We start from the raw sequence: 23065 nt of genomic DNA, 5'->3' as shown, positions 1-23065 counted from the left end.
ATCTGGCTTATGCACAGAGCATGCTAACACTATTCAATTTAGAACAAATCTCAGCAGATATAGTCAATATTATTAGTGTGTGTTAGAAAATATGCCTCCATTGCTGTTCCTCTTACAGAACAGCCCATCAGCTACCTCATTTATCCAGGAAAGGGGAAATATGCTAAAATTTCATCCTAAATATGAGATAATTTGAACCTGTCTCTTTTCTTCCCAACATTCTATTCTAATCAATAACTATAGTTTAATGTGCTCCTCCAGTAAAAAGCAGAAATGTGTGGATTGACAGAGTCATGGAGGAGGAAAGGGAGGGGAGAGGGATGGAAATCTTGGGTGCTTTTTAATCTACAAATTTCAAAACAGACTGAGGAATGGGGAGTTTGGGGTCTTCATCCTTGATCCTAGAACTATTTCTTCATTTTACATTAGCTTATATTGACTCAAAAAAGTAAGAAACAATTATAAAATAATACAACAAAGGGTATAAATAGCATAAGTCCAGTTAAGTACAAGTCCAGGTCACTAACATCTTAAGGATCTGGGATAAAATTCAGATGAACAATGCATAACTATCAGACTGTCAAATGAGACACCACAGAATGTTACTAACAGAATCTGTGCCCAGCAAGAAAAGCAGGAAGACCAACCATATTAATGGTTTATGTTTTTTTAATAGCAGTAAGGACAGATACAGCTTCAGTCATTAAAAAATGATTTTTTAAAATAGATAACTGCTCATACCTGTAGTTTTTCCAGACTTTGGAAGTCCCACAATTGCAATCTTTACTGGCACAGATTGCTTAGGTTTTGGCTGACAAATATATTTGATGGGATTTGTCATAAATGTTTCTTTATTTTCTTTACTTGAAAAGAAATAAATATATTGTCGATGGATTACTGGAAAGACTGTGCTTTCATCCCTTTGCTGTGGCTTGATCACATCTCCTTGGCTTAACTGTGTAATATACAAAATGAGAATCAGTTAATTAGATTTGACAAAGCCTTTTCTTCCTCCATCCCAGAGAAGTGGCTTTATAGGCTGATAGAGGAGTACCAACCATATGACACAGACCATCAAAGCATTCTAAAATTCATATATATGGACATAATATTTTGCTCAAATCTGAGAAACTTCTGTACCTACACTTCTTGTTCAAAAAGATGAAAGAAACATTGAAGACAGAAAGAATACTTGCTATTTCCAGTAGGTGGTACCGTAACACTTTATGTCTGTCAAGTTAGTGTAGTCAAAGATTAACATAATAGTTTTTTTTAATTTTCAGAGAACAAAGAGAATAATTTTATTCCTCAGTGAATTAAACTCACCTGCCTGCCAATAGAAAATATATTGAGAATATTGTATTCACCAGAAGTCATATACAAATGAAGAAAATGTAAAAAGATATCAATAATTACATTACAATTACATTACATTACAAAAGATATCAATAATTACATATGGTCAAGCGAGAAACCACAAGATAAGTTGAAAAAGTTATGGGAAAAATACATGCACTGCTGATGAAATCTTTTCAAACACATCAGACAGCCACTAAAAAGTCTGCAGTGCTGATGGATCATTGACATGTAAGAGATGAAACTGGCAGAAATAGTCATTGAAGTAATATCAAATTAATTCCTTGCACTACTCTTCTCTATGGAAAAACTTACTCATGTCCCTGTTGCAGCCCTTCTTAGAAGAACTGTCTTAAAGTGTCAATAAAAGATGCTTTAAAACAAAATATAGAAAAGCAGTATGTAGAAAAATTGCCCAGACAGCATTCACCTTACTCTTCTAAGGGGACTCAGAAATGTAATTCTGAGTAATGTGTAACATTGACCTTTCTTCAACAAAAGAAGGAAGATGGGAAAAATTAGTATTTAAAAAAAAAGTGTTTTCCTCCAGCATACAACCTGACAAAAATCGTCCAGTAAATCTGACTCTGTATTGAGCAAACCGAAATACACTAAAGAAAAAAACCACAGAAGTTACATGCATACACATCAAATAATGGGGAAGAGCCAACTCTGCTTCTTGTCAAGGAAAATCATACATCACAAATCCATTACTATTCTTTGAAGGAGTCAGTAAGGTTGGTCTGGTTATTACTGCTAGAGCTGGGGCTGTTCTACTGTGTAGCATTGTCCTGCCAGACTCTTCTCATACCCTTAGGTTCCTATTCCTGGATCGTCATTTCAGGGTGCTTGCTCTCAATTTAGGGGTTTTCATGAGTCTGTTCTACTGCATATCTGCTTCCATTCCTCACTCAGCTCATAATGTTTATTCTCTGCTTATCTAATCAGTTGCATAACTACTTCCCCTCCCCCCCAAATTTAATCTCAAAGTAACTGCAATATACTCAATCTGCCTTTCTATTCAAAAACTTCCAGTCTGTAATCAATTTTAAAATTTCTATTATTATCCCAAAATGCCCTCAAAGTGATCCTATTTCCCTTTCATTTTTATCAGTTTGTACAATTTCACTGTCAGCACACCACTCATATTTTACCCAATAACTTCCTATGACCTCTTCCTTCTAACTGAATTGTACTTTTTGGTTGGTAAAAACACTGTATAGAACAAAGGAATGAAGTGAAGGAATGGAATACAAAAATCTGGTGAAACCTGGCAGAACGAAGTGCAAGGAATAGGCTGTAGAGATTGATTACAATTAAACACATAAACTGTGGTTCAGTAGTGGGAGATGATGTAAATGTAGACATATCTACTTCTATTAGTATGTACCTAGATTATTAGATGCAGCCATGAAAAAGAATGAAGATTCTAAGGTTAAAGAGAGACAAATGTGATCTGGAACAGGTGAAAACTCAATATGACACTATACAAAAGGGAATAAAATGGTTTGATTAATTGGCATAGTAAAATGAAGGCCAAAGTATGTTTCCTTCAGGGGCTTTGTGCTTTCTGTATGTTGTTCACTGGACTTTTTTTCAACTAATCTTCCTTTTAAATTTTTATTTACTCACAATCCAATCAGGTTTTATTTCTACCATTAAACCAAAAGAATTACCTGAGAACATTTCATTTCCTACCTTGGGGATAGTGATAAGTACTTTCTGACCTCAATTTTCCAGATCTCTAGTAAAATACCATGGAAATAGATTTGTTGCTCTTCAAAAATTTTAAATTTTGACAAGAAAGAATTATTGCTAATGAATTAAGTACATCTAACATTTTTTGCCACTACTAGGTTTGGTGGTCAGTTGTGTGTGTGGCTTCTTACAAATTCTAAATCCTTTCTGTTTGTTCTCACTACTATTTTAAGGTTTTAAGACCTTCTATGTTGGCTTGTGTTTTGTGTATCGTTAAGTTAGGCATTTCTTTCTGATTCAATGCCACCTTTAATCATGTCACCAATGACAGTGTAACAAATTTTACTAAATGCTTTTCAGCCTTAAATTAGCTGCAACACTGAAAAGACCAACACATTTTGTTATTACTGCTTGCTGTATTTTCTGTATATTCAGTCATGTAATTTTGATTCAGTAATGTAATTTTCATTAAATATTTCTGGTATTAGTTGCTACTGTCTGATAACATCTTGTTTATGTGAAATGTATTTTTAAAGAGTGACAACTCTTGAAAACATTCTTCAGGCATTTAAGAACATTACCTTGACTGGATCCCATTGACCAAAAGAACTTCGGAATTTATATGAGTAAACTAGCATCTTCTGAGCAAGTGGCAAACTTATTGGGTAACATTTCTCAAAAATGCTCCTGCGGTTTTCCACCAGGGGTTTCAGCTTTTTGAATATTTGGTAGCACACAACACGAGGCTTCCGTCTTCCATTGACCTCAACTGGCAGCATTTGTAACTTTTCAACCAGCTCTTCCTGGTTAAGAAAACAAAATGAAATATTAGAATCATAAATGCAATCATTTATGATTCTAATACTAATAAAGACTGATGGCAAGATTTTCTGTGAACTACAAGGATTTCCTAAGCACGTTCTCAGTCAACATAAATCAGCAAAGTTTGGTGGGAATTGGTCTTCCTGCCCATTTCTATATTAGGTGTCACACTGCTACGATATTGTATTATTGTCTGGTTTTGAAAACCTTCTCTCTGGTCAGTGAATAGAGCTTCTTTTAAATCGTGATTAGTTTATTTCTGAAGTGAAGTACTTTGTAGATAATAAACAAATGTTACTGATCTACCTACTGCCTTAGATGTGGCATTAGCGTTGCAGATATCTGGTGTTAGATCAGGTTGCCTTGCCATAGGCAATTGCACTGATTTCAAGAAAATTATGTCACTAGGTGTGGGAATGGTGCCAAACACCTGGTATCTTAACTGAGATTAGATTTGGATTTTTTCTTTACATTTGGTTTCATCACCAACAACTAGGATCTGCATTAAAAAACAGAAGTGTCTAATAAGAGTTTTGCCTCAAAACTTATTTTGAAATACTGCTCATACATTCACAACTCTCTAGGTTGGTTGCCTGTGTCAACTGACCTATCAAAAATGCAATGACACCAAGACTGAATAGGCCTACCCAAAAGCTTCCTTTTTTTTTTCTCTACTATATCAGTAGTATAAATTATATACTCTTTCAAGTTTATACCTTCTCAGTACAGTCTTCATCTTGTTCACATACTCAGATCATGAGTACAGCAGCACAGTTATTTAGGCACTATAATTTTTAAATGTGAAAAATAAATATGGAAATTCTTCTTCATGTGATCATATATTTTAACAAAATAAGCAGTGGTATCAGTACCTGCACACTTTGTAATCCGTCTAAATCTGATTCAAACCTCTCTAAAATCTCATTTTGCATGCGTTCAACAGCCTCTTCTTCATTTTCTTCTTCTTCTGGTTCTTCGTCTTCTTCTTCTTCTAAAAACTCTTCTGCAAGTATAGCTTCAATATCTTCATCCTCCTCCTCTGTAGTAGCTTCATCATTATCCTTATCTGCTAAAGCCTATAAAGATAAAATATTTTGTTGTTTCATGTCTATGATACAGATATTTTGAAGGAACATATGATATTCTTGTCTCTTTTTAAATTAAAAAAAGCCATTGATTAAACTAAACCTCATTTTGGAATATCCTTTACCATATGCAAAAAATCTAGTAAATTCTAGAATCTTAGTTCAGAAGAAAATACAGCAGTATTGCATTGTGCATACCGTGAAGCATCATACCAGTTCCAAGAGTACTTTAAAAACCTGAAGAGCTACACTGCAGTTTTGATGAGTGTTTTTTCATACATGGCATTGTAGTTTGACAGGACTTTGTTACAAACAAGCATATTTGATGAAAGTGTAGCTGACAGAATATCATGAGCATCCAAGTAGTACATTAATGCATTTATAAATATATTATGTAATTGACTTTGGGCAGAAATCCTGGTACAGTCCTATTCTGGATTAACCATGGATTTGAGAGTGTACTAAAAGGCACATGCCTAATTTCAATTAGTGGTGCTACTCTTACGCTTATAAATGAGATACTCTAAACACATTCATAAGTATTTTCCTGAATTGAAGCATATATGGAGAAATCTTTTAAAATAGTGTTTAGTCTTGACGAATCCTTAGTTTCTAAAGCAATTCAAACATAATATAAAATTATTTTTGAAAGTTGAAGTTTCTGGCAGTCTATCGTAATTTTACTTTTCTATATTGTCCTGAACTCTGTGACTAAAAGCTCTAGAAAATTCTACGGTATGAATGCACATGCTTCTATTTAAAAACTGTCTTACTAGGTTTACTTACCTCCTGCTTCTTTTTCTGTTGCTCTGCTAAAAGTTCTTCCCTTCTTCTGGCAATCTTCTCATTCTGTTAGTGAAAAAAAGATGTAAAAAGACTGATGATACTTCCTAATAAAACTTCCCTCTGAAAATTGGTAATGTAACCTATAATTAACACTTTTCTTTTCACCTGAAATGCTGTTCCAGTTGGTTCTAATGTTAAAAAGTACTACCTAGAGTTTGAAATGTTGCAGACCAGATATAACTCTCTACTAGGCGAACATATAAGCATATTTTTTAAAAAACTAACATGGCAATTTCTGAGATTGATATTAGAGAAATAAAAAAGACTGTGATTCTTATCCCACTGAAAATATAGTAATAGGTTTATTGGTAAACTACAGAGTTTCTACATTTATTGGTGGTTTCCATAGGTGGTTTTCACCCATTTGGCAAATGGGTGACTGAGTATGGTGGTAAATGCGTGGTGTTCCCCTTTGACTGTCTAGAGATATTAATGGTATTGTATAAGTCTTGTCCCAAATTCTGTTGTCCTAACTTACTGTGTGTCAGCTGCTCTGCAGTAATTATGCTCTGACTTTCTCTGATATTATATGTGAAGTATTTCTCACTTTTACACAAAGGGAGGAACCTTGAAAATATTACATGTGCTAGTTGTAAACGTCTGCATAGAGGCTTCAGGTTACCTCAACCAATCTGTAACCTGTTCAACAGTAGGCACAGCTTCATTAGAATGGGACACAGAGCAGCTGCAACAGCACTGAGAATGTGGCTTAGGGTTACTGCATTCCTGTGCAGAGCATCAGAGTTGGGAACACAGACACACTCCCCTCATGGTAGTGAAGTCAGCCTGTGGGAGATGCTGAGGGATCTCAGCATCAGGGAGATGGGATGCAGCAATACCACAGTGCATGAACTGTCTGATTTTTTTATTGCCAAATTCACTCCCTCCATCGACTTGCCTTTTTTCATGGACATTCCAGGACTGCCATGTTTCTGGCACAACAGCTACGTTTTTGGGCTTCGAGATGCCCAAACTCTGCATGCATTAATTGCATAGAAGAAGAAAGGAGCCCTAAATTATTTTTGGTTCCTACAGTAAGCCTAGGAATGCTGTGAATGTGTAGCACTTTTTCTCCTGGCTCCAATACCTGTGTGCTCTTCACAGCTTTGGGAGATTCATAATCTGTGTTCAGACCTCTCCTGTAGAAACAACAACAAAAAAATAACATAGGGCTGAAAACTTACCCTTATTTTTGCTTTTAGTTCCTTCAGCTTCTTGTTATATTCCTTTTTTCTAAGCTGTTTTTCTTTCCATTTTTTCAGACGTGGGGGAAAAAGACGCTTAAGAATGTCACCTTCTTCTACTTGAATATAAATTGCAATATCAGGACAGAGTCCTCGTTCGGACATATAGCTGGCTTCATCTAAAGTACGGGGGAAGCCATCCAGTATAAAGCCTGTGGACCTAATTGGAAAATAAGATATTTATTATTACACACTGTAGTTCAAAGTGCAACACAATGAACATGTAATTATTTTGGAAAAACCCACAAACCCTCCCATATTAAATGCATTATATTAGGAGCAAAATTTTAAAAATACTTTCAGCTAGTTTATTTTGACAATGTAAAATTGATATTTTGTTGTGTATTTTAATTAGTGTACTTACAAATTAATTTCTTCTGAGGTTTTAATGTGCAACACTTCAATATTTTTAAAGAACTTAAAAACCCAAAACTAATTGTGTCCTCAGACTTGCTTGTGTGACTCCAAAAACAATACATCTTAGGCACTGGTCTCAAAAAAGAAAAGGTGCCCCAAACACTTTTCTGGTAACAACTCTCAAGGAAAGCTTGTACCTGAAAATTTATGTTTCTTCTGTAGTATAAGATGAGAAACTGGCCATTGAGCATTATTTATATTTATCTTCCTGTATATGTTAAATACAAGTCAGTTATGCCTGGAAAGCTCTATTGGAGCTGGCTTATTGGAGCTCTTACAATTTTGAATTAGACAAGTAGTTAGGTAAGGATGAATGTTGTATTGAAAAGAAGCTAATATTCACATCTTTTACTTTAGGCTTTAACAGGATACATTGTAAAATCACTAGAAGAAGTGGAAGTGGAGGAAAGAAAAGATAGCCCTGGATGCTGTGGGGAATAAGAATACAACACAGTATAGTTTAGTGGTGTAATATATTGTGATGTGATAAAATACACTATAATTTAATACAATATAATAATACAACATTATGCATAGTGCTGGGTAATTTTTTGTCTAGATGCATTCCTTTTTTCCTAGAACTGATCTCCCTGTTTTTACACTGTGTAGAGAACCATTGTCCCCTATATGTAGTCAGGACAAAAATTACAGAAAAATATAAACGGTTTGTTTTTGTATCTATCCTGTAAGACCATGAAAACTACCCAGCTATTTAGGAGATTTAATCCAATTCAGGTGTGCCCAATACCTTCATCCAATCTTGTGTGCAGCATATGAAACATGATATTGCTGTCAAAATATCAGTTAAAATAATACAACAAAATCAAGACTGACAGGTAGGCCATTACTCATAAAAAGTACAAAAGCATTGAAATAATCTCTGTGATAGCTATTTACAATTGTGGACACAATGGATGATATACTTCCTAAAATTAATTAAAGAAAGAGAGAATTTAATTACAGTTACCGGAATGGCTCTTTCTTCCACCAGTCAGGAACAATCTTGTCAAGGACTTCTGGAGGCAGCTCTGTATTACCCTTTAGATTTGCTTTGATTGCCCGTTCCTCATCAGTTAATTCCACTTCCTTTATGTAAAGAAAATCCACCAAAAATGGATGAAATGAATAAAAAACCAAAAACCAAAATCAACCAACCAACCAAAACCAGAAAAAGTACCTACTGGACACATTGTTTTTTGCTAAGTAGGGTACTGTCTTCATTTGACTTAAACTAGCAGAAACAAACTCATTGAATCATACTACATTATACATTTTAGGTAATCCCCTAAAATTAGGGCAATTGCTGCTGTATGAATTTTAATGAAACCTAAAATCAAACACAACTGTTAAGTACTTAATTATACACATGCTCATTTCAGAGGAATAGAAACTGAAATAAGCATAGTTTCTCCTAATTGCCTACAAGCAGTTTTCCACTTGGCTATGCATGTTCCCATGCTGGAAGACTACCTGCACTACTTCAGAGTGTTTTTTCACTTTTTGAAAGAAACTATTATATTTGGATGGATTAAAGAAAAATATGTTGAAGAAGGATATATAAGGTTATTGAGTATAGGCAGAAGAACAGATAGCAGACAGACAGCATTGTTCTATACAACAGTAGTAGTATTAATGACTAGTCAAATGCAGAGTATTCAAATGCCAAATCAAACTACTAAATTATTGTGGAAAATCATTAGGCTTTTTTCCCAGAATATATAACTCTGTGAGATTAATATGGTTGAGGATGCATTTCTCATAGAATGGCTTCTTGACACAAGCTGTGGTAAAAAATACTGAAAAGATGGTATAGTTAGTTTTCATAATTAGTTTATACAATTAATATATCAAGAATCAAAATGTGTCTGATATCAAAAGGCCATAGCTGAATAAGAATTCCTATGCCTGACATCTGTTCTGATAATGTAGCCAAAAGAATTTGAGAATATGCTGGAAGTCACAGCTCTAATGTAGTGTGTATGAATAAGATCTTCTCTAGTGCCTGACAGAGTATATATATTTAAAGATGTTTGTATGACAGAAGATGCCTAAGTAGACAAAGTGGTAGCCAGATTTGCAACACAGAGGCATCTTGAAGGAAATGTGTGAAGTGGGAGGAAACAGTTAAACATATAAAAATGTATCACTGACATTACCACTGCTAGAGAGAGGTAGGAATGGCGTTTGTATGAGATAAAAGAGAAGAAGCACGAGATGTATATTGCAGGTAGAAAAAAGAGAACACCCCACAGATTTGAAGGACAAGGTTTCCCTCCAGACCTGTCAATGATGTGGCACTAAAACAAGGATGATATCTTTTTGCTGAACTTCCCAGACTGCATGGTGTATTTTTGTTTGCCTTTAGTGGTTTTGCTTTGAACATTGTAGCTGACCTTAAGCTTTGACAGATAAAATTGTACTGTCTTGTGCCAAGAGAATGATACAATGGAATTTAATGAAATTCTGCAGAATTGGAAAAATAAGATAGTCAGACAGTCCAGTGGCATTCATATTCAGATTAAGCACTTTAAAAGAAGTATGAGGAAAAAAAATACTAAGTTGAAGATTGCTTCCCAGCAGATATAAAGATGACAAGGAAAAAAATAATAACAGAAATGCCTTTGTGTAAGATATGTATTTATGCAAAAAAAATAAAATGGAGTGAGAGTCAGCTATAACCATCAGTGCCAGGAACACTTGCCATATTTTGGGCTGTGATGACCAAGTTGTAAAAGAAACTGACTTTTTGAAAGAACCCCCTCTTTGATTTTAATGAAAACCTGGATTTTTGTTCTGACAAACCATGATTTTGATCTGTACTCTATCTGTGCTGAAGCATTTGCTTCCAATATTACCTGCTCTTGTATTATTTCATCAGAACACTACCTTCCAAGTTATCAGGGACCTGTTCCACTTCTCAAGATAGTAGAGTGGCCTTTAATGTACCTTTGGCAGCTCTTTCAGCACCTGCATTGACCCACTGACCTGTATATGTCCAGTTTACATAAATGATCCCAAATTTGATCCTATTCTGGTTTTGAGCCATTTTTTACCCAGGCTTTCCTGTTAGACACAGAACCCTCTAGGCCACAGATTAAACTGTACTTGCAAAGACCACATTTCAGCGTCAGACTCATATTTTCTGGATTTTTTACTGCTGTAAAAGAGCACAAATAAAATTAAATTCAGAGCCCTGATTATTTTCCACTTCCACTGGGTGCTCATCTTCTTAATACCATGCCTGAGGGTTTCTGTGTGCCTCCTCCTCTGTAGCTGCCTCTCCTGCCTCCTTCCTTAAATCCTGTAGTAGGAAGTGTTTGAAGATCTTTCATGCCTAGTAACTTGAGGGAACTTTGCAGATATCAGGAGCACACACTAAAAAAAGGCTCTTAAAATGCAATGCAGAAACACATTTCTTCCTAAATCTTTGGGTGTTGGATAAATCCTTATTTCTGTTGGGTGAGAGCTAGATTACACTTTTGTGAAAGATTCATGTGCTGTGTACCTGTGGTGAGACTTCTCCACATAATAAATGGCTTTTATTATATCCATTGCTTTCTATAGAATTCATTTACATTAAAACCTTGTGGATTTTTTTTCTCCCAACAGATCACTGCCTAATAAAAGAAAATACTCCCCCCAATAAACAGTTATGTAAAAATTTCTCCTTCAGAGAAATTGTATCCTGTAAGAGACAGAGTTTAGAATTTGCATTGAGAAGGATCTTAAGCCAGTAGTCAATCTGATTAAGAAAAAGTACTAATTTTCTGAAAATTATAATTCATTAATTATTGTACCAGTATCATGAACATGTAGCTATTTGAAACAGTTTGTCAGCTAAGCTACAAAGCATATTTAATGCTACCCAAGAGTTGCTTTTTTTTTCTGGTTTGAAACTGCTGCCAAGAGGCAATGAAACACTAAAATCCCAGTTAAAAAACCTATTGCATTAAAAAAATATTAGCTTACCCTGTTACTAATGATGAATATTTCTGATTTTTTTATGAGGGATGATCAGACCAAAGGGTGGTAGAGTCATTATATTCTTTTGCTCCAAGAGAATGCAAAGAACACAAGTGGGGAACATTTTTCAAGTCCTGTGCAGTTGGAACACATGCACTTGAGTGAATCTGCATATTATAAACACTTAAAGGAAATCATGCCTTCCCGTTATCCTTCTGATCTTGACCTTTTTATTCCCCTCAGTTGGTCTTCCATTAGGGATTTAGCATCTATCTCTAATATTGAGAAAAAAACTGTATATAACTCTTGAAAATGTTTTGAGGAATGCTTGTGATATTTATAAAATGTCTTCATGAAATATTATTTCCAAATTTCATTGAGTATTTAATTTAACATAATTTTTAAATTTTATAGGAAATTCCTATTCTGACCAGAAAATGGTTATTTTGTGTATGGATGTATAAAATATTATTAATACCTGTTCGGTTTTTTCTTTTTCTGTTTCTTTTTCAGTTAGAGTCTGAGAGAAGTCTTCCAGTTCTTCTAGTATTTTATTGTCCTCTTCATGATCTTCATCAAAAAAGGGCCCAACTTTCCTTTTAGTTTTGGGTAAAATCAATTCCTGTAGATATTCTTCAAACTGAATATGGAAAATGCCTAATTTATCTGTTATCTCTCGTGCACAAGTAGTTTTACCAGCTCCATGAACCCCAAGTAAACACACCCGTAATGGAGGAGCCTATAGAAAAAAAAACCAGAATATTCATTAACATTTTGGAGTTTACACTGCACCCACCCCCTACTGTTTTTCACTTCAAAAATATCATAATTAAAGAATCCATCAAAAACAGTTACATACTTTTGTATTTTAATGTTCCCAGATTTTCTGTTGCTGTTCTAACTAAGCTACCTGCTCTCTGGAAACACCAAACAAATCTACTGCCCTACTATCAGCAGTTAGAAATGAAAGTTCATTAGACAAGTCTGGTAAATCTTCTTTCTTTTACCCTTTTTCAAGTTACAAAAAACCCACAAAATCACCAATATGTGTCATTTTTTAAACCCATTTTAAGATTATTGCAAGCCTTTAAGCCTTTTTAATCTTCTTTTCTGCTATATTTGCATCATTAATTCAATGTGTTAATTCAAATTTACATTAAAAATCACTAGGGAAGTCATGGGTCTTATTTGCTTCAAGGACTTGCCTAATATATTGTTGCTTAGAAAAAAAATCAGCCATAATAAACAAATCTAAAAGGGAATGTAAAGTAGTTATTTTAATCTGCTATTATCTGCTTTAAATAATTTTTAAGATTCTCACTTGTAGTGGTTCGTTGTGAGCCACATACTCCTCAGGGTTCTTCAAAAATTCATCCTTGTACTCGGAAGTTGAAAAGTAATAAATCTTTTCTTTGTATTTAGCTGCATATTCCTGGAGTCCAGGGTAGAGGACAAAGTTCTCTTTCAGACTGACTGGACAAAAGTGGTTTGTGTCTCCCATATGCCTTCTCTTTTGCCTAATTTTTTCTTCATCCTGAAAAGATGAAATTTTTAAAGAACTCTTAGAATTCAGGAGTTTACTTAGATTAAATAGATCAGATTAAATAATGCCAAATATATTAAGTGACTATTGAATTAGGATGGTATTCTCAAAACAGTTTGCATGCTGAAAATAAGTCTATGAAAATGCACACTTTTTTGATTCTGAGTCAGAAAACAAATTGTCTAAGAGAATTATTGAGAAAAGAATTAAATTAAAAATATAATGAATATCACAGTTAGCCATTGAGGACCAAAATTAGGGTAGAAGTATCTATGATAAAATCTTTTCCTACTGTGTTCTTGAAACTGATTTGTTTAAATGTAGACCTCTTCAGAAAATACAGTGAGAGCTGGTGTTATGATTTATGTCAGATTATTTATCCAGTAAAGTTAATTTCTAAAAAATATATCAATACTGCTCTCTCAGTCTGCAGATATCCTGTACTGTTAAATTTGGGGATGGGAATCTTCCAATACAGGATGAAAATAGAAAGGCAAAGCTAGACCTCTAATTTCATTAAAGTGGGTGTGTGAAAATTACCAATAGCTGAAATGGAACGGGACACTGTATCTTCTGATGTTTACATGATGGCTCATGGAATCATTGTTAGCTGACAGAAATCAAAGTTCATATTTGTTTCTTTAATAAAAACCCCTCCTTGCCCTCTGGCAAGACTAGGTACAGTCATTCTCTCTATTAGCATGGTGGTATTTGAGCTTCTTGCTGTAATAAAACTACTATTGGCCACAACACAGAAATGTAGGGAAAGTGTTCTTGAACCACATACTTTTTATCCAGTTGAAGCCTACTTACAGAATAAATATTTATTCTGTAAGAAGGCTACAACTGGATAAAAAAAAAATCAGGATCAAGCAAAGTCTGTCTTCTCGGAGCTTATTTTCAAACTCAAAATAAAGGAGTTATAATAAAAGCATAAATAGATAAAAACTGGCATGCTTACTACTTCCTCTTCTTCCCCTTGTTCCCCTTCTTCCTCTTCCTCTTCTCCACCTTCCTCTTCTACTTCCTCATTTTCCTCTTCAGCAGCTAGATCTTGTTCCTCCTCCCCTAAGTCTTCATCAGATAATTCCCAGCCATAATATTTAAAAGGTTCTGAAAAGATTAGGGTTTTTATTCTGTTTCAATTGTTATCCTTTGGCTATACCAGAATATATTCTCTTTGTCCTTGAAAGTAAGTGCATACATGGAAGAAAATATTGCCAACTGTATCTTGCACTTCTTCTACTCACAGAATAAAATGTTCTCCCCAGATGTGGAAATTAGTATATTGCCTCCTCCAAAAATGGAAATTCTAAAGGTTGTTTTTGGTTACAGTAAATGGTATTTTCAATGGTAACTTGTATTGCAAAATAATTATACAAACACATGCAGATAGTACCATTACTCTTTGCAACAGTTTTTTTTCCCTGTTACTTGTTGGGAAGAATCATCACTCAAATTTCAGTTTATTATAGAGCCATAGATGTTTTGGTTAATAAAACACTTGATTTGTAGTGATAATAGGAAAAATGTAGTATTATATATCCAGTGCTCAATATTCTGCAAGACCACACAAATGAAGAAATGTAATTTGACAAAGAAATATTGAATTTAAAATAATTAATGTAAAATTCAGTTTTGAAATATAGTCTACAGGTGGTTAGGTTAGATTATTACACACCCTGATAGTCTCACTAACCCAATGTATACTACACATTAGTGAACCTTCACTATCTGGCCATTTCTCAAACCAGTATCCTGGCATACACAGATAGAATACATAGATAGGTACATAGGTAACGGTGGAAATGTGCTTTCAGAATGTTTAGCAGCTATTATGCACCTATTTGCATAGCCATATTATAGTTATATTTCAAATATATACATTTCCCCCACTCAGATGTCTGAAAGGCTGCTATTATGCTTTTCAACTGATTCAGAGAACACACTATGGTACTCTTCATATTAGCAAGATCAAACTGAGTACAACCTACACCCTAATTTGCTTGAGCTATCCAAAAATCCTTCTTAACAGTTGAAGTGATAATAATCACATAAACAGTATTACTTACTTTCCATATCCTGCACAATTTGATTAAGCAGACTTTCTGGTGTTTGCTCAGCAATCTCTAAAACAACCACCTGAACTTGAGATGACATCCTGATTTCTGATTCCATATTTTCCCAATCATTCATGAAAAGGTCAATCTTCATTTTAACTGTTTTCATTTCTTCCGTATCTGGAAAACCATCCTCTGCAAACTCAGGTTGCATGATTTCTAAAAATCCAATCACATAAAATAGGTAATGCTTCTCTAAAATTTTTTACATTTAAAAACCATCATTCTTCTTTAGGACTGTTTTTATATTGCTCAAATATGGTGATATACTTTTAAATGCTTCTTCCTCCCCATAATTATGAATTATTATATTAGTAGTTTACAAAGACACTTTGTAAAGTCATAGTTTAGTTATGTTGATACTCTATACACTGAGGCTTCTCCAGGAAAATAAATGAGGTCAAATTACTGAACTATATTTGCATATGGTTATTTAAATCAGCACTCAAAATAAATATGGCTCTTTCTGCAAAGAAATACAATGCAGAATACATTAATCTAAAAATTATGATTCAATGATGAACAGCTTTTGACAGACTCTCCCATATAGTCATGCCTCATGGCAGCATGGGAAAAATTTGAATGAACAAATAAATGAAAATAAAGTAAAAAAATATTATCATGACTTCCCTCTGTTAATAATGGAACTGGGAAACTCACAGGAAATTCTGGCTTTAATGCACCCATGTTTGCATACAATCACTTGTTTAGTAATTAAGAGAGGGAGAGAGAATACTTTAATCTCTTAAGGAACACGCAGAAATTTGTAGTGTCTGTTGTTTAAGATCAGTCCAAGCATGTTTTCTAACACTGTCTCACAGAAAGTTGACAGAAGTTAAAGACTGAAAGGATGCATTAATATAAATAAGAAAGTTTTTGTTTTTTTTTTACTACACATTGTAAACACGACAAAACCACACCAAATGTGTTGTCATACTCCGTGAACAAATAAAGAAGAGGTTAATTCCTTCCTCCACAACTTCTTGATCAAGAAGACAGATGGGATTAAGAACTTGATATTGACAGCTGATATGGAATTTAAAACTTGATAATGACAACAGATATGGAATTAAAAACTTGATATTGACATATTAGAAAAGGTTCCAATTAGGAGCTAGATAGGGCTGCAATTACTATCTATTCATACACTGTTAGACACTGAAAGTCCTGAGATAAAGTCCTATCTCAGCTAGATGATACCCAAGTGCCTATCTGACACCATAAAGAATTTGTCACTGGCAGCAGCAATGTAGTATTGTTGCTGCTGTTCCCATTCTCTGCACTCATATAATTTTCAACTCTGATTGTCTTTTTTTCTTGTAATTTTTCTTTGTGTTCTGTTAATAAGTGATGTCAGCTAACAGACAGAAAAGCAGTTGAGAGCAGTGAGTTAAATTATCTGATATTACTCTAAGTTTGCTGGGACTTACAGCATATGCTGTGTTTTTGTCTGGCCAGAAATGAAGATACAAGAAAAAATTTTATCAGTGAATGGAATGATTTTCTATTTTGCCAAAATTTTCCCCCTTCTCTTGTTGTTCCTGTCTTGTTTTTAGTTTGAAAGGGCATTAACAGATTTGACACAAGTAACAACATTATCAGCCTATTCCAATGAATTTCAACTCATTTTTTACATTAAAAGGACCATTACTACTGTTCTTCCTTATGTAACTTCCTACATGAACAAAGCAGAGGTATTACTAAAATGAAAGTCTTTTGTAACGCCTTGTATGTAAAAAGCTTTGACTACTTTCTCAAAAATACAAAACCTCAAAACATTAAAACCCCAATGCTTTATGGTCATTCTCAGGCATTAAGCAGGCCACTGCTCACTCTGTCAAATTGCAGCACTGTAACATTCATTTTGAATTTGTCCCAGTCTGAAAAATCCAATCAATTTTTGTGGCTTATGAAGGGTTAGACTGCCCTGTTACAATTTTTTCATTAAGAAAATATATTTCCTCCCAGAACCAAGTATCTCTCATTTCCTCTTGTCGACTGTTGAAGAAATTTGCAAATGACACATTTATTTTCCAAATAAGAGCCAAAAGGCAAAAAGTGTATAATGTAGCTGGGCTTCAGTGTTTAGGTACCAGCAAGATTTGGCAGGAAACAGATTGAAACGTAATGGTCAGAGTAAAGATGCTGCCTAATTTCTGTGTAATATTCTACCAACTAAAGCATCACCTCAGAGTGCCAATAGCAGCTGGGATATGCAAGTGCCTTCAGAACAAGGACCATATCTCAAACCCCTTATTTTGAAATTCCTTCATGGCCCACTAAGTTTGGTCCCTTGCTAGTTTGCTACCTGTGCTTATTTCTTTTGTCCCTACCTGAAATCAGGCATTTTAGAGTTAGTGTGGGAGTTTTGGGCACTGCAATGTCTACATCTTATTAAAGAACTGTGTCACAATGTGTAGCTCTAGAAATACATTAAATTTCTAAATACTGGAATGCTTTTTATAATTAGAATCTTCTACATTTGACATTGAAACTTTTATTCTCTCAATACCACCATTTACTTATGTGCTTTTAATAATTATATTCTTCTACTTTTGAGGTTGAAACTTTTATTCTCTCAATACCACCATTGACCTGAACTATATCCTTGATTAACTGAGGTTTGAAGCAAGTTGGGCTCTCTATAGCAATTCATGTGCTGGCTCAGGGACCTGAGGACACCCCCGGGCCTGGCTGTCCCTGCCCAGCCCTATCAGCCCTCAGGGCTGCCAGCCCCTGCTCCAGCAATACCATTGCACAGCCAAGGTAAACTGCAAAAATATTAACAAAGAAGCATTTTGACAAGTATTTTTATGATATTTTATAACAACCGTTATTTAATACATCTCCCCCCATTTTTTTTTAGTTTTGAACAACACAACTATTAGACTGACACCTTAGTAGCTAACCTTCTTCTTATTTGGTTATTAGTTTAAACATAAATCAAAGTGCAAAAACATTAATCAAAGTGCAAAAGGGCATATCAGCAAGGAGAAACACCTTGCAGATTTCAAATAGTTTGATTGAATTAGAAATAATATTTTCTCTTAAACAGGCTTGCAAACATTTGCATTTTACTAAACTAGATATTAATTTTATATATGTCATTATATATACCATGCAATGACATTTTTGCCTCTTACCATGATTCTAAATAGGAACTTAAACATACCTTTTTATGTACATTAAAAGATGTGCAAATGGTGCATTAATTATATTGCATTCTGCAGTGATATATTCCAAATGAGAAACAGATTCAGCTAGGTAAAACCTGCTCACATTTGGGCAGCTCTAATGCAGTATGTAATGATGACTCCCTTAGGAACACAGATTTCAGGAAAAGAAGGAAATGATACATTAATAACTGGGTTACACTAACTGTGGCTTGCACATGTTATCCCTGGCACAGTCACACTGCAGAAATCACATGTGCTGCCTTGTGAACCACAGCCCTATCCACAGCAGTAACACATGGAAGATGGGATGAGGGCTGGCTGGATCTGGCTTTCAAAAATCATCTTATAGTCCAGCCCTTTAAAAACACCTCAGTTCTCAGCAGGTCATAACACTTTGGAAGTATACAAGCAGAACAAGAGATGGAAATGAACATTTGGCATCATCTGAGACAGAATATTGAACATGGCAATGAATTCACTTAATAGAGTAGTTCCCATGACCTTTATCTCAGATGCATTTATAATTCATGTTACCTCTCCTGACAGGCCATATATCAGCAAAGGATGGGCCAGCATGGGTTCCAGCTTTGTTTTGCTACTTTAGACACATAATTCCAACAGAATACCTGTATGCAGAAAGTTTTGTTGCTTAAAAAAACATAACCAGCAGCTATTATTGCATACTTTCAAACTCTTAAATAGATTATCCAGGTCTACGTGAACTGGAGAAACTTTCCCCTGGAAAGAGGGGAGAAGTAACAAAAGAAAAAAGGTTTACCTCCCCAGTGAAAACAGACAGACCAAAAATCAGACAACCCTCATTTGGTTTTGGTTCAGGTATTTGAACCTTATTATGACAAAAATAAGGTGTTATGACAAAAATTATGACAAAAATAATGTCTCCCTGACATTTAGTTTGTCTCACCAGCGACCAAGTAAGGCAGCTGTACCTTTGCCATTAGATATAAATATAATAATTCTGCTTGGCAAGGTTATTTATGGAGAGAAGATATTTTTTGAAAAATGAAAAACATAGTCGAGAAAAATATCTGAAAAGACAGAAGTGGTTTGAAAATAAATGATATAAAAATGCAAACAACTTTCTCTCTAAGGAGGTGGCCTTCTACCTAACAGTACTGTTCTTAATTTAATTTTCTTATCACAATGGTGATGGGAAACAATCTTCCCCAGCCTCAAATCTTGGGCTTTTGTAGGGAATGCCTATATGCCAATTTCTCATATTCTTTTGCTCTGCATGTTCTGTGCTTGTACTGAGCATCGTTACCATAGAGACAAACAATCCTTGAAGGGTTTCTGCCCCCACATTCTCTAAGTGAATTGTTGGGGAAAGAGAGCCTTTAATATCTTAGTATCTATGACTTTTTCTTCCCTTGGTCCATATGCAACATCAAAAAATATAAAAAAGTTCCTCTTTTCTCCTCATTGAAACACTGCCAAAGCTGACACAGACACATGAGAAGCCAGCATGTCTTCTTCATTAGGGCTTAACTAGCAAAATAAACAATAAGGCAAAATATACCATAACAGTGACACTTTTCATTTCTTGGAACTGATCTGTATTTCATTATGAATGTAGTTTCAGTTGTCTTTTTGAAACAGACTGTAGTTTGTTTATACAGACTTTTACCACAGTGAAATGTGCTCAATAGACAAACTTATATTGTATGTACTGATTTTTTTAATTGGAAAGACAACTGTGGTTTACAGATAAAGTTGATCCTTTCTAATGCATAAAAATATGTTTATTTAACAACTTTCTATTAAAATAAAATGGTTTCTATTTCTGGTTTGTTGTTTAAAATATTCTAAAAATTCTAGCAGATAAAAGCTAAAATGTATATTTTAAAAACTAAAGCTGACCATCTCCACTAAAGATGAGTTGCCTTCAAAGTGTTGAGAGAAAGCTGTTACAAGATTTCATTTATCTTTTCATTAGCTTATGGTTCTATTTAATTTACAAGACTGGTACGGGATAGGGTCAAGGAGGACAAATGGACAGACATTAAGTGAAGTAAATTAAGAGGATGTCTTTTCTCTTTTTATGTTCAGAAAGTGACAAGAGCTTCCAGAAAGACGGATAGCTCTAATCATAGGGTTTTGTTCTCTTTTTTTCTTCAAAACATTGCATAGCTGTTCTCCACCAATATTCCTTAGTCTTTATTTATCTGAATGAGAGACTAAAAAAATTTAAGAACTGAAGGTATTTGGGATTTAATTGAGGAAGTTGTTCTTAACCTTTCTGGTTTTCAAATTTTGAAATTTCTCTGCCTAAAATGCTGGGATTACAGGTATTAAAATGCAATTATCACATCTGATTTATAAATGACAGCAGAAAGTGGCTTTGAAGATCATGCAGCTTTGCTCAGACACTGAACAAACTGTGAAGGTAATATCACTAGAGCTTGCTTTGAAGTTTGCAGTATAAGTAATTTGCAATCTCTCATCTCCAGTTTAATAAACTGTCCTTGTCCAATCTCTCTCTCTGAAAAACCTCCAGGTAAAGGTAGGGGAAATCACAAATCAGGATGCAAGTTGTCAAGAAAAACAATATAAATATATTTAGAGGCTGTAGGACTGAGCACACATCATCTGCCTGGTGAATGTTATAATTACAATTGATTCCAAGAAGTATTTCTCTTCAAAGACTAAACAGAAAATGCACTAACATGAACAGGTTTAATTATTTTTTGCTCTTGTTGTTTCAAATATCTTACTGAATTTAACATGAAGATAAAAATAAAAAAAGCAAGAAAATAGAACAAAAGCCCAAGAGAAGGGTATTGATTCAACCCTCCACCATTTGTAATGAGAAAGGAGATCAATATTAAAGAGCTGGAACTCAATATTAAAGAGTATATAACTAAGAATGATCTTAAAAGCTGTGAAAGCACAAGCATGAGAGGTGACATCTGGAATTATGAGCCCAGCTGCCAATTTATTTTTGCCAAGAACTACTGCCCAAATAGCAAGAGCAGCAGAAGAGACATTAGTGAAAATGTGGTTGTACAAACACACCAGCCTGAGCTACTGAGGCATAAGCATGTGTGCTCCAGTTGAGTTTGCTATAGGAAGGAAGTAATCTCTGGCAGAAATGTGGCAGGAAAAGAATATGCCAAGTATTACTTCAGGAAGATTGGAGCGAACACACAGATCTGCCTGAAGTTGAGAACTCCTCCACAACAGGTGAAATATAATAGTCTCATGAATTGATATAGCTGTCTCGTAGTATAAATACAGTCATACTCATGCAAAGCTTCTGCAAAAATGCTTAAATAAAGAAATTTCTGAAAAAAACCTCTCAGAATAATTGTGTCAAAGGACGTGAAAAAAATATGAGGCTATAATGTTCAGTGAGACATTACAAGCAAGAGATACCACATAAATTGATTTCTATATCTTTAGCAGACATTTCAGCATTGAACTTAGCTTCTTAACTCACTTAAACACATTTGTTAGATTTGCATGAAGTCTCCTTCTCCAGTTACTTTTACTCTCATTAAGACATGTGGAAGGACCTTGTTCATCACTGGAATGATTTTATCCTTTTAAACACAGTCTTATAAACTTGAATATGTTCAGTGCTGAAACAATCCCAGATTCCACTGACATTACAAAAACAGTGGTTATTAAAATGTGCATCTCCTTGAATGGAAGGAAATGGAATGGAATGGAATGGAATGGAATGGAATAGAATAGAATAGAATAGAATAGAACAGAATAGAATAGAATAGAATAGAATAGAATAGAATAGAATAGAATAGAATAGAATAGAATAGAATAGAACAGAACAGAACAGAATAGAACTATTCCAGTTGGAAGGGACCTACAACAATCATCTACTGCTCATCAACTGAGCAATTCAGGGCTGACCAAAAGCTTAAATATGTTATTAGTGGCATTTCCTAAATGTTTCTTAAATGGTTTGGGGCATCAGTCACATCTCTAGGAATCCTGTTCTGGTGTTTGACTACCTTCTCAGTAAAGAAACACTTCCTGATGCCCAATCTAAGCCTCTCCTGGTGCAGCTTTGAGCCATACCCATAGGATGCCATATATGAGAGACTAAAAGAGTATGATTTGGGCTCTGAAGTATTTTTTCTGAGCTATCTTTTTTATATTCTAACTGCTATATATTATAAAAACCCAACAAACTGGGAACATGTGAACTGTGAACATTTGTCTATATTGCTGTAAAGATATGTCACATGGGAGAAAAGCTGCAGTCAATGTGCTGATGGCACTACATGTGAAATAAAACGATGTCAGGCTAGGAGCAGCATGACTGAATTGTTGCATGACATTGAATTGTCAATGACTGGTGAGTCACTGTTTGATTATTGAAATAAAATGTAGGTGTAGGAAAACATGATTTTCTCTGAACAAGGACTTATAACATGTCTTAAGACCACATGACATTATTATGTTGTTTTGAGGCACTCAGATCAACATTATTTAGACATTGCAAACTCCCATGAAGTTTGTTATTTGAGATGAGAATGACGAAGTATCTTTGTAGAAGCCTTTATGTTTAATACTATAGGATTTATTCACTTTGGAGAAAAGCTATGTGTTTTATTAGAAACTATAAAAGGTATAATGTGGATTTTTTAAAAAAGCTTACATTCAAAGAATTTAAAGAACCCTAGAAAGCTACAGTATTTTTTTTCACAGAGTAGGTGAAATGTTACCTCATTAAAATTTAAAAGCATGCTATCTTACTCAGTCTCTTTTATACTACCTTTACAACTTAGGCCTTGTAAATATGTATGATAAA

General features: G+C 34.5%; 1 protein-coding gene across 6 annotated transcripts in view; it reads right to left on the bottom strand.

Moving 5' to 3' along the window:
- The window catches only part of AK9 (adenylate kinase 9), a 59124-nt gene that overhangs the window by 8904 nt on the left and 27155 nt on the right, over nucleotides 1-23065 (bottom strand). For all 6 annotated transcript variants that reach the window (XM_058021392.1, XM_058021393.1, XM_058021387.1 and 3 more), the window contains 10 exons: nucleotides 15047-15253; nucleotides 13936-14087; nucleotides 12753-12965; nucleotides 11910-12170; nucleotides 8436-8554; nucleotides 6992-7211; nucleotides 5748-5810; nucleotides 4749-4952; nucleotides 3636-3857; nucleotides 742-955 (listed from right to left, as the gene is read on the bottom strand). In XM_058021392.1, coding sequence (XP_057877375.1) covers nucleotides 742-955; nucleotides 3636-3857; nucleotides 4749-4952; nucleotides 5748-5810; nucleotides 6992-7211; nucleotides 8436-8554; nucleotides 11910-12170; nucleotides 12753-12965; nucleotides 13936-14087; nucleotides 15047-15253 — 1875 coding nt within the window. The remainder of the gene's footprint in view (nucleotides 1-741; nucleotides 956-3635; nucleotides 3858-4748; nucleotides 4953-5747; nucleotides 5811-6991; nucleotides 7212-8435; nucleotides 8555-11909; nucleotides 12171-12752; nucleotides 12966-13935; nucleotides 14088-15046; nucleotides 15254-23065) is intronic.

The sequence above is a fragment of the Melospiza georgiana genome, chromosome 3 (assembly GCF_028018845.1).
Source record: "Melospiza georgiana isolate bMelGeo1 chromosome 3, bMelGeo1.pri, whole genome shotgun sequence".
Classification (NCBI taxonomy): Eukaryota; Metazoa; Chordata; class Aves; order Passeriformes; family Passerellidae; genus Melospiza; species Melospiza georgiana.
This window is presented reverse-complemented; position numbering and strand designations above follow the sequence as displayed.